This window comes from Bombus huntii, chromosome 7, assembly GCF_024542735.1.
Source record: "Bombus huntii isolate Logan2020A chromosome 7, iyBomHunt1.1, whole genome shotgun sequence".
Taxonomy (NCBI): Eukaryota; Metazoa; Arthropoda; class Insecta; order Hymenoptera; family Apidae; genus Bombus; species Bombus huntii.
In genome coordinates this window covers 1,210,427-1,225,459 of record NC_066244.1, presented here as the reverse complement: position 1 = coordinate 1,225,459, position 15,033 = coordinate 1,210,427, and the positions used below count along the sequence as shown (strand labels likewise).

General features: G+C 31.9%; 1 protein-coding gene across 5 annotated transcripts in view; it reads right to left on the bottom strand.

Moving 5' to 3' along the window:
- Nucleotides 1-227: 227 nt before the first annotated feature.
- The window catches only part of LOC126867238 (vascular endothelial growth factor receptor 1), a 63,289-nt gene continuing 48,483 nt past the window's right edge, over nucleotides 228-15,033 (bottom strand). For 2 of the 5 annotated variants that reach the window (XM_050621482.1, XM_050621479.1), the window contains 7 exons: nucleotides 14,403-14,627; nucleotides 13,172-13,340; nucleotides 9,246-9,516; nucleotides 7,716-8,047; nucleotides 4,465-4,570; nucleotides 3,171-3,784; nucleotides 228-3,022 (listed from right to left, as the gene is read on the bottom strand). In XM_050621482.1, the coding sequence (XP_050477439.1) occupies nucleotides 2,962-3,022; nucleotides 3,171-3,784; nucleotides 4,465-4,570; nucleotides 7,716-8,047; nucleotides 9,246-9,516; nucleotides 13,172-13,340; nucleotides 14,403-14,627 (1,778 nt within the window). In that variant the 3' untranslated portion in view covers nucleotides 228-2,961. Of the gene's footprint in view, nucleotides 3,785-4,464; nucleotides 4,571-7,715; nucleotides 8,048-9,245; nucleotides 9,517-13,171; nucleotides 13,341-14,402; nucleotides 14,628-15,033 lie in introns of all 5 variants that reach the window. The other 3 variants (XM_050621481.1, XM_050621478.1, XM_050621480.1) reach the window with 2 other exon arrangements.

The window sequence follows — 15,033 nt, the reverse complement described above, 5'->3', positions numbered from 1 at the left end:
CGCATGACTCAACGATATCGAAAAGAGAACAACTTTTTAAACTTCCGAAAAATAAATCATAGATTCCTGAATTATTGTAAAAAATCACATGCATGTAAAATATTATAGCGGTGGATAATTGTGAAATGATCATAATAATGAAAAAAATATATGTCTAATCTTAAAGTCAAATAACAGTATAATTTTGGTAGTATAGGATTGATATATAAACCACTGAATTTTAAAAATTACAGTGAATGATATATAAAATCGTAAAATTGCTCTTTTATGAAGAAGTACAAAGTATACATATTTTTCTCCTGATAGTCTTCATTTGGAAGAGATGCTAACATTCTACTGCCTATTTAACGTATAAAACATAAACTTGAATAAAATCGTTTAAAATCAAATTATAGATTTCGTAAGAATATTAAACATTAATTGAACATTAATATAAAAAGACGTAGAAAAATTAGGGAATTGTTTCCAAATCCTTCAAAGTGTACGATATCTGATTACGACTAATGCTTAAATCATATTAGAAACGGTAATTTATGATTAAATGCATACTAATAACGTATTTTTTAAATTTTAATTTCTTCTGTTAGTTTCGAAATAGGATTCGATTCGTATGAGATGTATTTTTTAAACAGGTATTAAAAAGTAGTAAACTTGTAGAAATGTTTCATCCTCTCCAATTTCGATGATTTTGGAATATGTTATAAAAATCAAGATTTTGCACAATTTTTTCCTATATACAATTTTCCTATCTACAATTAGACATGTGAGACTCCAAGCAATGTCGGTTATAATAAAAGTGTTCCTGGCCGCCTTGTAACTGCCGGATACAAAAGTCGAACTGACGCCTAAACTCAATATATTGATGATGTTCGCTTTTAATTGAGTTATAAGTTACAACAGATATTTTTTGGAGTCTCCCATATCCAACTGTGCACGAGGCCTTTAAGCTTCGACTGACCTTCGTTTATAAAATACTGACGCATAAGCGGTAATAGACACACAACTATAGACAAACTTCACTATAGTGATGTAGATAGTTTTTTACAAATGTTTCGGAAACTAAGCGAAACCGTTGGTTATATGTATACGAAAAAGTTATCCAAAATGTTGATTTCTATAACATATTCTAAAATTATTGAAACTAGAGAGGATAGAACTTTTCTGTAAGTTCATCCCCTTTTTTTGTTTTATTACCTCAAGTAGCCTTAAAATTAACATAAAAAATTAAAATATTTTATTTTTTTATTCCTGTATCAGATAATAATATCAGAATGTTTAGTTTTGAAAAACGAATAATTATGTATCCTTAATTCTTTACAATTTTATTTTCTGTCATTTTTGTCAAATATGTCTCTTTTCCGAAAGGTTATCATGTAGTATTGCTCATATTAATGAAATTTTTTTATGGATGTTCAAAAGCTCGTTAAAAGGATCAATCATATATATTATATAACATACATATGTTCTTTATCTCGTTCGTCAAATCATTTTAAATGATTTTCGTCATGGTACATTAAAGATGGAGCAACATGCACAAATGCAAAAAGTGACATTTAAAATCGATCTTGTTTAATCACATATACACGCTCATGACACGTAAGAGCTCACCCTCATGCATATTAATAGCAAACAGTAGTGATGGTTACCCGATTCTTAACTTTGAAGCTATTCAAAGTTTTAAAAAACTATGAAGATTCAAATCATTTTGAACACAATCCAAAGCTTAAAATTCTGATAAGTATTGATAAGTCCTGAATTTTCAATCTTGATTCTTTAAATTTCATAAAACTATGGAATCTACTTTATGAAGAAGAAGTAGTATCAAAAGAATATTAAACAAGTCGTTTGATTCTCTTTAGTACTTGCTATGTTAATAAGAAGAATTCAATAATGTAAACTAATTAAACAATCTTTAATGGTGCTTTAATGCAATATTGGCCCATAATGAGTTAGTATCTTATGTCAATGTATCACTTAGACAATAGTAAATCAAAGTGCTTGAAATATTCAATAGAATATTGCTCAAGGTCTGTAAACCAGTAGGTTTATCAGTAGATATTCTTAAGACTTTCATATACTACCAAAATTTTCAAGGCCTTCAAACAAGACTGATTAAAACTGAAGCAACAGTGAAGGATTTTCATATTTTATTTTTCTTGAAAAAGTTACTAATTGTTGTTGCCCATTGTTCTGAACCTTGATTATTCGCTTGCTAAGCAATTGCTTTAACACATTAACCAATACTTTTCAAATCTCCTAATAATGAATATGATTACTGACCACAGTTGCCAGTAACAAAAGCTACTGCTTATTGTCTGTTTTTGTCTGAAATGGTAAAAATAAAAAAAGAGAAAAGATAATCAATATACAGCAGTACTTTACAACAGAAAGAAATGTTCATTTAGTATATACACTTTTTCAATTGTTTTATGACATATTTGTATGTGAACAACTAGAAGTAAATTTCTCTTTGAAACTAAAACTTATATACTCCTCTAATTATGTTGCTTCAGTGTAAACAAAATGTTTCTACAAGTTGATATTTACTGAATACTGTTTGGAACATGCAGCAACAACAGGCAACAGAACTTCTCTTTGTTGTTTCAACAAGGACACAGTTTAAGATTTAAATCATGTCCAAAGTGATTTAATTTTCTTGCCACATTTATTGGCTACAAAAAAAGTATTTGCACATACCCTTACATACCCAATGAAGCACTTTTTAAATCAAGTCCTATACATTTCATTTTCATATTATTAAATTTTTACAATCACATAAAAGTGCATATGTACTATTAAATGATACAAAATTTTATATATTTGGGCCTAACTAATTAATATGTGAATGCTATGATAAATATGTACAGTAGTGTATAAATACTTTTTGTAGCCACTGTATACAGATTCTAATTACTACAAAGTGTTTCAGATCCTATCGGGAGGAGACAGTAAAAAGATGTATTATTGTTCATTTCCTCCATTTACCATATCCATATCCACATGTCTATCCATGAAAGCCCGCCTGAAATAGACATTCCCTTCAGTTAATCATCATTATAAAACAATTGTCAAATTTTGTTCATGCACAGGTTCAGACTTTCATCTGATCTCTTTCGCAATTAGCCATCACCACGTAACTAGGATTGCTAAAACTGGCTGGCATGTCTAACCTTAAGTCATTCTTCTGCTTCGGCATGTTTACGTAATTGCCCTGTGTCCTAATGATGGCTGGTATGAAATCCTTCTTTGATAACGTGTTTCCATTATTTAATATTTCAATGTCGTCAGAATCCTTCTCATTCTTTTCATTTTTCTCGTTTAAATCTATCAACTGAACATTTCGTGGAGTATTACAATATGCGAAATCTCTATTGATGGGTTGATGATCTATTGGTTGATTCTTCATTGTCTCTTGCTGTCGGACGAACTCTGCTCGCCGCGCATGTACGTTAATTGGTTTCAGATAAGGATCCTCTTCTTCTAGTTTCTTTAACATTGGTGACAATTCTACAGCGTCTTCTGAATCGGTAGTGACCGGAAATTTAAAGTGCGTTCTCTCTTGATTAGGTCTAGGACTGAATATTTCTGAATCGTACCCACTCTGGCTAGTGGGACTCATGCACAGGTACGTTGTGTTTGACGCGGGCAAATTTGAATAATCGTGGATGGGAGAAGAGAGTGCTGCGTGATCAGGTGCGGAGAGCATAGTTAGATAGTCGCTCCGACCACCTTCCAGCAGCGTCGTGTTCATGTCCATGTAAGGATCGTTTAGACTGATGTAATGCTGCAAATTAGATAGACATTTAATGTGTTACAATGAGATTATAACGACGTGCAAAATGCTATGAAATATAATTAAATGTTATTGGAGTATTAACGAAATTTATTTAAATGTTATGTATTTGTTTAAATGTTATTTAAATGTGTTCTCTTGTTAAGCCTAAAAACTTACAGACTTATATAGTCTTGTAATAAAATTTTAATTCCTCACAAGTATGTATTTTACATATATTAATAATCTTTTTAATATAGAAATTTAATTATTCTACGTATAGTTCAAGGTTGAATTTTAAAATATTGAAGCTTGTATCTCAAATAATCGTACCTTACCGCATTCATTTTATCACAAAGTACAGCATATTTAAATTGCAATGAAAATTAACATATTTGAGACACAAAGTAGACATATTCTTGTATCAAACAAGTATTGTTATTATTGTAAAATTAAAGGTAAGTACAGTAAAGTTACGTTATTATTTTATATGCTTCTTTTCGTAATTAACTTTCCAAGTATAATAGTTTTCACAATGAAAGATGAAACATAAATATTTTTCATATCAGTGAAGACAGTAATTTTCCATATGTGTTATACAGAATGGTCATAAATGTACGTAGGATTTTAGAAATGAAATTTTAAAGTAAATAGATTGGGAGATACTAAGAAACTGTTAACATCAAACTCACCGCTTTTACGCTTTCTTCTAATAATTCGCCAATACCCTGTACCAATTCTGTGAAACTCGGACGTAGGGTAGGCTTGGCTTTCCAACATTGCAGCATTATGTCATATCTGTAATATATTCACAATATTAAATTGTAATATTATAATACATACAGGATGTAAAGATATACGAGAGTAAAACGGTTTCTTTTCTTTTTGAGAAAAAGAAGCTTTATAGCCTCAGGGTAATTAACAAATAAGAAAAAATATTAATTGTTTTATCCATTATATATGTTAATAATAACATATTACAAAAATGATATATGATGTCTCAGGCTATCTTGTGTCAAACAGTGTTCTGTAGGTAATATGTTATAGACAGTGACGTTCACGAGAAAGTTTAAAGAGTAAGCTGGGATAAAACATTGCAATTTTATAAAACTAAACTATGATTAACAAGAAAAATGAATGTATAACATAGACGTACATCTTAGAATAGACAAATGTACAGGAAAGATGTTTAATATGAATTTTAGTTATACTCATATACAAGTATCAGTTTTAAACATTCTTCTGTCTACCACTATATGTAGATACATGTGGGTAAAGTATGAAAAAAGTGTGCAAAATTTACGGTTATATGCTGACTGTATTATATTTACTAGTGTGATCCAATTAAGGTAGTGCAATAGAATAGAGTGTAAAAGAGGGAAGGTAGACATATAAGAAGAGAAATAGACATAAGAGATGTAAAACCGAAAGTTCGTCCAAAGCCGAAAATCAGTAAGCTGAGACTGTTGCGGGCTAATTAAAATATTTGAATACTTCTTGATTAAAATATTCTTAAAATATTTCTTCTCGTTTTCTTAGGTTTTTTCCTAAAAAGCGGTAACACTACATAATAAGAAAAATTTGAGGCACATATACGTATATGTATACGTGTGTACATAATATAATTTTTTTATAACAGAGTTACTAAAAATATCCGATATGTACATACACGTTCAAATACATTAGTAATTCTGTTACAAAGCAATTCTCTGTTATTTTTAATGATATTATGATATGCGAAAACGCTTAAGGAATGAATTATTTTGTTCCGAGAGACACATATTATGATACAATTGTCATACAATGGTCATATTTTTCGATGGTATCCCACTGGGGGTAGCTATCCACATGTTATTTAGCAATTAAGTTAGAAAAATTTACCAAATGTCTAGCTGGACAAATTGTAAAGTACAAATTAAATAATAAAAAAAAAATATTTTTCGAGATTTAGACGTTTCAATAATTTTTTAACATGGAACATTCTATCTTCCTATATATTAATCGATGCGTTTTTTTTTACTCCCTATAAAAAAATGTAAAGGTATTCGTATACGGAAATGTTTAGTTTAAAAAATATTTCAGTTTTAATTTCATCAAAATAGGAGACAAGTAAAACAAACGCAAGGGCATTGTTCTCTCCTTCCACATGTTATTGAAACCATCGACACAGATTTCGTAGACACTGTTTTCACCGATAACATCCTTAACTGACTGACAGTATTAACACAAGGAAATAAGAGAGGGGTTTTACTTATGTAGGAATAGTTATTGGAGTAGTTAATGATTGCCGGCCGCTTTACAGCGCTGTGGACGCCGGATTAATAATGTCCAAACCTAATACAGACCATGGATTTGATATTGATTTGCGTTGAAATTTCATACAAACTTAGCGTAAATTAATTGAAATCAAACTTATAACAATAACTTATTTAATTATTAGCCAGTTTGTATTGCATATTAAGCTTGGGATAATTCCTTTTAATCCGATCGTCGTAAGGCAACCGACTATCAAATATCTGCGACAGTAAATTTACACAAGTAAAAATTCTGTCTCATTTCTCTGTACTAATATTGCCAAAGCTATTGTCGGTGAAGTCTGGTATCAGTGAAATCTTGTGTCGGAGAATTAAAAACAGTTTCAGGGATTTCAATGGGACCTGTCTTCCCTTCTCCATATGCAAAGTTTTACAAAATTAAAACTAAGAATTATTTTAAATCAAGCATTTTCGGATTCAAATATCTACAGGATGACCAGTTCAAATCTATAAACGCAAATTATTCATACACTACATGTTGTAGAAAAATATAATTTAAATAAGCAATTTATAGTTTCGGGGGGGGGGGGGTGGCACAATCTGGTGTAAGTGCTTTTTTTTGAGACGGACACGTTATATGAAGGTGACATACATTTTTTAAAATACAATTATAGATGTTTTAATGCACTGATCGATGCAGATCGTTATTCTTTACAAAAGAGTATCAACCGATTTATACTCCAAAACCACTAGTCTAACAGATATTTTAACTTTAATGTGTTAAATTTAATGTATGGAACATAAAAGTGAAGCGGTTGATTAATGAACAGAACCATCATTATACAACACGGGCGATTTCAAAGCTACATAAAATATCGCAAAGATTTATTGTAAAATATCTATAGAAGATTGGGTAGGTACGTAAATTATCTTATCGTTTGGGGACTACATACATTGTCAGAAAAGAATTTGATAGATTGGATTGTCCTTATGCGATTCTTTGATCAAATGGAATGAAAATGATCCATTTTTGAGGTGGATAGTCGGCGGTAACGAAAAGTGAATCTTTTATAATACTACGGCAAAAAAGTCATCATGGTCAAAGGACAAACAAGGTGAACCACCATTATCGAGTCCAAAAGTAGATCTTCATCCGGAAAGGGTTATGCTGCACGCATGCTAGGGTCACAAGGGAATTCCATATTACGAGTTCCTTTCAAAAAATCAAACAATTAATTCGGATGTATACAGCTCGCAGTTGAAGCGATAGAAAGCAAGAATTAGAAAGCATCCAGAATTGGTTAAGGTAGTCATCTTAAGACAATGCAAAACCGCATATGTCTTTGGCTAGTAGGCAAAAATTGATACATTTCGGGTGAGTTGTCTTGTCGCACCCTCCAATTACCATTTATTCCAGTCCCTACAAAACTTCCTTAACGATTAATTCCTAAATATTTAATTTCTTGGAAGATTAAAAGGAGTAAATAAAATAGTCTTCTGGACAGAGATGTGCAAAATTCTATAACAATGGTATAATAAAGCTATCTAAAAGATGGAGAAAGGTTTATATCAAAAATGAAGAATACCGTACTGGATAAAGTTATATTGAAAAAAAAGAGAATCGTCTTGTAATTTGACTTTGAAAAAACGACACGAACTTTTCACTCAATCCAATAAATTAAACTCACATTTCACAAGTAGCATATTCCGGTTGCTCCAGTCTGTATCCCTCAATCAGTTTCTGATATTGTTTCTCAGCTTCCATTCCGGGATAAGGTGTCTTAGCCAATGTAAAGAACTCCCATAGAACTATACCAAATGACCAGATATCCGATTGCGTTGAGAAAACTCGATCTCTAATCGATTCAATGGCCATCCATTTTATAGGTAACAGTCCACCTCCTTTCTTTTTATAATTATTATCCTTGTACATAGTTTTTGCTAGGCCGAAATCACAGATTTTCACTACGTTGTTTTCGGCTAATAAGATATTTCTCGCGGCTAAATCACCGTGTAACACCTACAAATGATGATTAAATTATATTTCAAGCAAATGATTTTGTTTATATTTTTCATTTATTGATATTCATAATTTAATTAGCGAATTAATGAGGTTATTATTTTCCTCATTTCATACTACTTTCATATTGCGCTTTGAAAATTTTTCTATTATTTTTGATAGCTTAAAATTTATTTCATCAGATACATTTTTTAGTTGTCACGATATACTTCAAGTTTCATTTCGCATCCATTTACATAACTCGGAACCCACACGTGCGGGAACTTGGAAAATGACCACACTGGTTACATGTAAGCTTACTACCACTATCATACATCGACATCCATAATCTAATCTATGAGCTGCTTCTAGAACTAGAGTTACATAGATCATGTTTATTGAAAATGGGTGATTTTGAGCATCTGAATTCTATATATGTACATATATAGATTATAGGCAAGAGTTTGGTTGTGGTCTCTTGTGGCGGATGGTGCCTACGCTGAATGTTGTGACTGGGTCTTTGTATCCTGACTATGAGAAGTGAGGTGTTACTACTCTCGTTTATTTGATACTGTTGTGGTCGGTATTTGTGAGAGACGATACGAAGACCCAGATACATCGAGTGTTAATAATAAGTGATCGTTAATAAATTTTTAATTGCAGCGGAGAAGAAAATGTGTAATACGTTAAAAATGAAATGTAGAGAACGGAGTAAAAAAGGACCATGATGTTTGTAAGAATACGAATAATAACATTGTGCATAATTACCTTTCAGGTAAGCACCTTCCACCACAAGGGACCACAATCGAAACCATTCTGTGTTCTTGTCTGTGTTATGTATGTACATATATAAAATTCAGATGCTCAGAGTCAATCCTTTTCAATAAACGACATGATCTATGTAACCTTAGTTCTAGAAGCAGCTCGTAGATTAGATGGTGGATGTCGATATATAATAGTGATAGTAAGCTTACATGTACTGGTTACAACGTGTTGTTATTGTCCAATTTCTCGTGTTTGAGAATTCCAAATTAAGTGAATGGCACTGTAGATAATTCTTACATACAAACATTTTCCAGTTAATCTTAATCTAATCCATTTAGTTTACATTCTCCAATAATTGTGACGTAAATTATAAACCTTTGAGATTTACCTTTTACTATTTTATATACATAGCAAATTAAACAATTAAAAAAGAAGAGAAATTGTTGAAATGTACCTTTCTTTGGCTAAGATATTCCATTCCTCGCGCTACTTGGAACGCCCAGGATAACAAATCCTGCGTGCAGATTGGCTTCAAATTGTGATCTTTGTAATCACCGCGATAATTAGATCTCCATCCCGGTTGAGAGGAATTATTACTAAGAACACAGCCATCTGGCGACATACTAATTCCTTGAGAATCCGTAGTAGAGGTTTGACATGTTGCCGATTCGGTGGCTGAATCTTCGCTACGACTGCGAGAAAATGACAATGCCACGTATTTTATCCTGTCGTATGAACAAAAGAGAACACGAATTTGTTAACACCGTAACCCCATGCACAGCATCAGTAGTTTTATATTATAATAGCAGGGTTATGGGTCAAGAGTGGAAGGAAGCAGAAATGTGTAATAGTTCGCTAATTCTGTGTAGCGGTAAGTTAAAAAACATGGGACATACAAAAACAGTAGAGCTTCCTATATCTAAACTACAGTACTATAGTTTAAGTAATTATATAGAATAAAATACACCTCACCGATTCCATTGACTATGAAATATGTTGTCGAGTTCAAATTCTGACTTTTTCCCATATACAGGGTGCTTGGTAACTGGTGGTACAAGCGGAAAGGGGGTGATTCTACGCGAAAAAAGAAATCGAAAATATAGAGTAAAAATTAAAAAAATTTTTTTTTTAATTTTTTAAAAAATCTACAGTGAGATCCGTTATAACGAGACGTGATAAAGTGCACGCGTACCGAGCGAAAATTCAAAGTCGATTTTCTCGAAAACAAAGCCTCAAACGAAAAATTTTTATTCTATATTTTCGTCTTCTTTTTTCGCGTAGAATTACCCCCTTTCCGCTTGTACCACCAGTTACCAACCACCCTGTATATAATCGTCGCTCGGCTATAGTTTGCGAGATATTCGCAAAAGGACTTAATCATATTGACGGTAATCATATTGTTGTATAACTCAATTTAATCCTGATTCATTGATGGTAATTATTTTTAAATAAAGAAGATATAAAGAAAATGAAACAGAGGAGAAAAATATGTGTATATCAAATGTATAAATCGATTGGGCTACAATCGAATTGGTGGCTCCTTTTCTTCACCCATTCAGTAGAGCGGTAGGAGAAAAAAGCCCTTTCCATAGCTTCTTTACTCTGACGAACTCTACAACCGCACAAGTGTACTATCAGCAGGCTAGTCGCCATTATATACATGTATATATAGGGTCCGGCCGAATAACACGTAAAAGTGGGCACGTTATGATTCCTTATAGAAAAATAAGAAAATAATATATGTCGGAGATGAAAGAACACCGGAGCCTTTGGAATTTTGGATAGTCCCGCAACATTGTAACCTAGAGTCTACTATAGTTGTAATTGAACAATTGTAGTTATTCAACCCGATTGTAATTATTCGAGAATTGTGATAATGAGCTTGGGCTCGAGGCGACAGTCAGTCGCCGAACGTAGCCGCGGTCACGGGATGAACGCTTTGCCTAACAAAGGTATGGAGTAATTCTATAGCTCTCCTTAAAAGAAATATTCGTGGCGACACGCGACAGTAAACATTCCAACGGTTTCTGTCCCGTGGCTCGCCACGCGCAGACCCTATTCTTCGAGTAAGATGATTGCCAGATGTCGATGCGTCTCCGCAGTACATGTTCGGCTAGCCCGAGGGCCCGTTATAAATCTTAAGGTTTAGTTAACTAAAGTCCTTCAAACAGACAAACAGTCTTTGTCCCAACTACGGGAAGATAGGGGAGACATATTTTTCAACGAGCGGCGTCTCACACTAGCAACTTTCCCTCGAGGGCGGCTAGCATCCTTTTCTAACCACCGATATGGAGATTGACCAATTAGCAGCAACGTCAATTTCCCTTACTTTCTGAACGAAGGCTTTTCTCGACGAATCCGATGATCTCGTATACTTAGACACACCCCGTTATAGTTTTCCTCTGTGGCATCATTGGGACGGGAAAGGCATTCTCGCTCGCGATTTCATCGATTAAGGCGTAACGCCTTCGCGATCAGTGATTATTTTCAGACTTAGACTTTGTGAGTACGTTCTGTTGTCATCCCGTTGGCCGCGGATTCGTTATTGAGCCCGAGAGCATCGTCACTAGTGTCGCGAGTGCCGAACCGCCGTGATCAATTGTTAAGACTGTAATAATTCTATCATTGCAATAAACTACGCCTGTGTGTACCGTATCAATGGCTAATCCTCGAAAAGATTCATTTGACGCCCACAACCCCATTGCCAGTGACGATCCGACATATAAAATAAAATTTTCTCATTTTCGACTTAATTTTTGATAAAATCGAGTTTGAGAATTTATCAAGTATATTGAATATGGCTAATTGCCGACTGGATAACCTAACCTCCATTTAGTACTTACATGCGTACGATAAATTTTCAAATTTATTTTTTCGGAAATAAAGCGTCTTGAGAAAAAATTTTATTCTGCATTTTCGACTTATTTTCACACGTAGAATGACCTCCTGTCGATTATTTACTCCTGCCTAGTTTGGAATTAGCCATTAATTTATTAAGTATACTTGATAAATTTTCAAACTCGATTTTCTAACTCGAGAACAAAAAAATTTTATTTTATATTTTTTAATCGGTTGATATGCAATGTTGCACTTTATTCTGATTTTCAAAACGGTAAACATGCAATAATTCGTCGAAAACAATCATTGAAAAATTCCTTATAGAACAAAAATCTTTTAAGTACATTGTTAAATAATATTTATAGTATGAAACGTAAATTGTTTTATAACTTGAAAGCTTAGCGGCGGTGATATGTATGAGGAAAAATTATTCAAAATGTCAATCTGGACAACATATTTAAAAATTAACGAAATCGGCGAATTAATACTCTAATCCACATAATTACTCAACTCCGTTTATACGAACTTGATTTATATGAACGGAATTTTACTTATTGCCTGATTAATTTAACTCTGATTTTCTATTAACTGAACAATTATCCAGTTATATGAACATCTAAAATGTATCTGTGTCTACTTATATTTATGTTTAGACAAATGGTTTCTGTCGACGTTTTGGCAATCCGACGAATTCAAAGTTGCATCGATGCAAATAGCCACCAATTCGGATATCTCTTATTATGATGCAAGATTTGTTGCTTATTTTCTATTTATTACCGAATGACCTCGCATTAAGGCTCGTTGAAATCGTAACTAAAATAAACATTCTCTATTCTACTAGGAATAAAAAGCTATAGCAAATAATTTAAAAAGTGGAGATGGTTTTGAAATGCCCGAAAACCCTCAACCTACAAAAATATCATTACCGTCATACTATAGCACTTTCTGTATCATTAAACTATTGTAAAAAATGTTACTCTATATCTGTAGAAAGAACGGAGATATTTAAGGTGATCAGAGTTATTAACACAGTCAGTATTGTATGAAGTATATGGTATAGCTATTTTGGATATTCCATATCTTCTACATATTGTGTTCACGCTATAGTCTGGATTTCTTATAAGTGCATTAACATCCGCAATCTAGTTATTAGCAAAAGTTCTATTCCAGCGAAAGAATGTTCGGACAATAGGAAACTCGAATATTATGGTATTCGATTGAAGGTTTGGGATACAAGAGGTTTTACTGTATGATTTTTTCGTTTTCAAATATTCTAATGTTAAACACAGTGTTGCATTCTGAGATTAAAATATTTATAGGATACTGCTAATAGTATTGTTAGAATATTAACATACAATGGGGAGTTGGTTATTTTATACATATAGATTTTAACTGTACACATTTTCATTTTCACGAGCTGCATTCAATCGATCATTTAATTGTGTAATGGAATAAAACAAGCAATTATCAACGAGTATATTAATAAATAGGGATATTATTATGATATGAGTTTTTATGTGGAAGTGAAAAACAAAAGCAAACCTGTTGTTGCTGCTAACACTAACAGATCTAGTTAAAAGATCTAAACCGATAGTAGGATCGAATTTGTCAGTTGCAGGGTCAATTTGGTTGATGAAATCAGCCCTGTGTCGCAGCAAATAATTGTGCAAATTTCCAAATCGGCAATATTCTACGATCACTAATAATTCACCTATTAAAAGAAGATCAGAAAACTATCAAGATTAAAGCTTAAACTCCACCTAAAAAATATTAATATTTGGCAAATTATTAGGTTAATATTATTTCTCAAAAATTAGACTTCAGTCGAAAAAATTCAAATTTCATTTCAGATATTATAGGTAAAAATTCAAATTTTTGAAAAAAAGTTTCATATATTTTAACCAAAATTTAATAATTAAATAAAATTAAATTATTAATAATCAAATATACAAATTTATTTATTATTTGGTAATATTAAATTCACATCTAAGAATTAATTTTCACTTACAATGAATATTTCATAAATAAATAAAGAGTATTTAAAACATTAAATTTTCAAGCAACATTATTCAAGTGATGATAGAATCGCTTAGATTTTTAGGTATGGTTTAAAAAGATATAACAGAAACTTTATAAAAATAATGAAGGAAAATGCTATTAAGTTTAAGAACTAGGTCTATTTATGTGAAAAACGGTCAGCAAGCTCCAGATAGAGACTTTTATGATTTTATCTATTAAAATATCTTTAAATTAATATTAAATAAATACAAAGAGTTTCTCTTCCTGCGATTGTGATGTGTCGATACGTATAATTCCATTCATAAGCATTAAGACACTTGCAAAGAGACAAGGTACTTAAACCTGACAAATTATTAGGTTGATATTTTTAAAAAATGAGACCAGTCGAAAAAATTTTATTCTATATTTTTAACTTATTTTCAAATCTAGAATAATCCCCTTGATTATCCTCTCAAGCTAGGAATTAGGTAAATATATACTGTATACTTGACAAATTTTTAAACTCGATTTACTCAAAAAATTGTGCTACAATTTTGTTATTCTTGATTTCCCTCTTATTTTGAGCCATAGAATTTATTGAATAATTTGAGGCCACAGGGTATAGAGTCTTTTTCAGCGATTTTATAATCACGTTAAACATAGTAGCAACTTTTTGATTCAACTTTATTTGTTATGCAAGTCCTGCGTTATACGGATGCTATACGTGTTACTGTAGTGTTCCTTGTAAGTCCTGGATCTATTATATGATACGTACGTTTAGAAATGTTTTTCGTGCAAGCACCGAGAAGATTAACGACGTTCAAGTGCTTTCCAAGGTGCACCATAATTTTCAACTCACTGGCAAGCGCACGAACACAAGTTGGAACTGTTGTTCGCCGAACCATTTTTACAGCCACAGTCGTTATCGGTTCGTTCTCGCAAATTCCTTCTGCTTCCGCTTTCATAACAACGCCAAAAGCTCCGCTTCCTAATTGTTTTCCTGTTAAACGTTTTGCGTAATCAAGGTATGTACGTACCACCAAATTCTATTTCGCTATAAAAATAATATAATTAATACCTACAATTTTGTATCTTATTTGACATAATCTTGTTTAAATTGGAAAAGCATTATAATACTAATCATGGTTGGACACTCTTTGTTTGAAATAGAAATAATGAATGAAATCTTATTTGAGAAATTAATTATTTTCAAATGATTTATTTGCCAAATATTTGATTACTACGAATAATAATAATAGATCAAATAATTATTCATAATAAAATAACAAATTTATTCGAAGATGAAGTTACTTTCAAATAAATTACAATCTTATTCGAAAAATAAAATATTTCCAAATATGTTTGCTAATTATTTGATTATTTCATATAACAATACAAGATAGAGG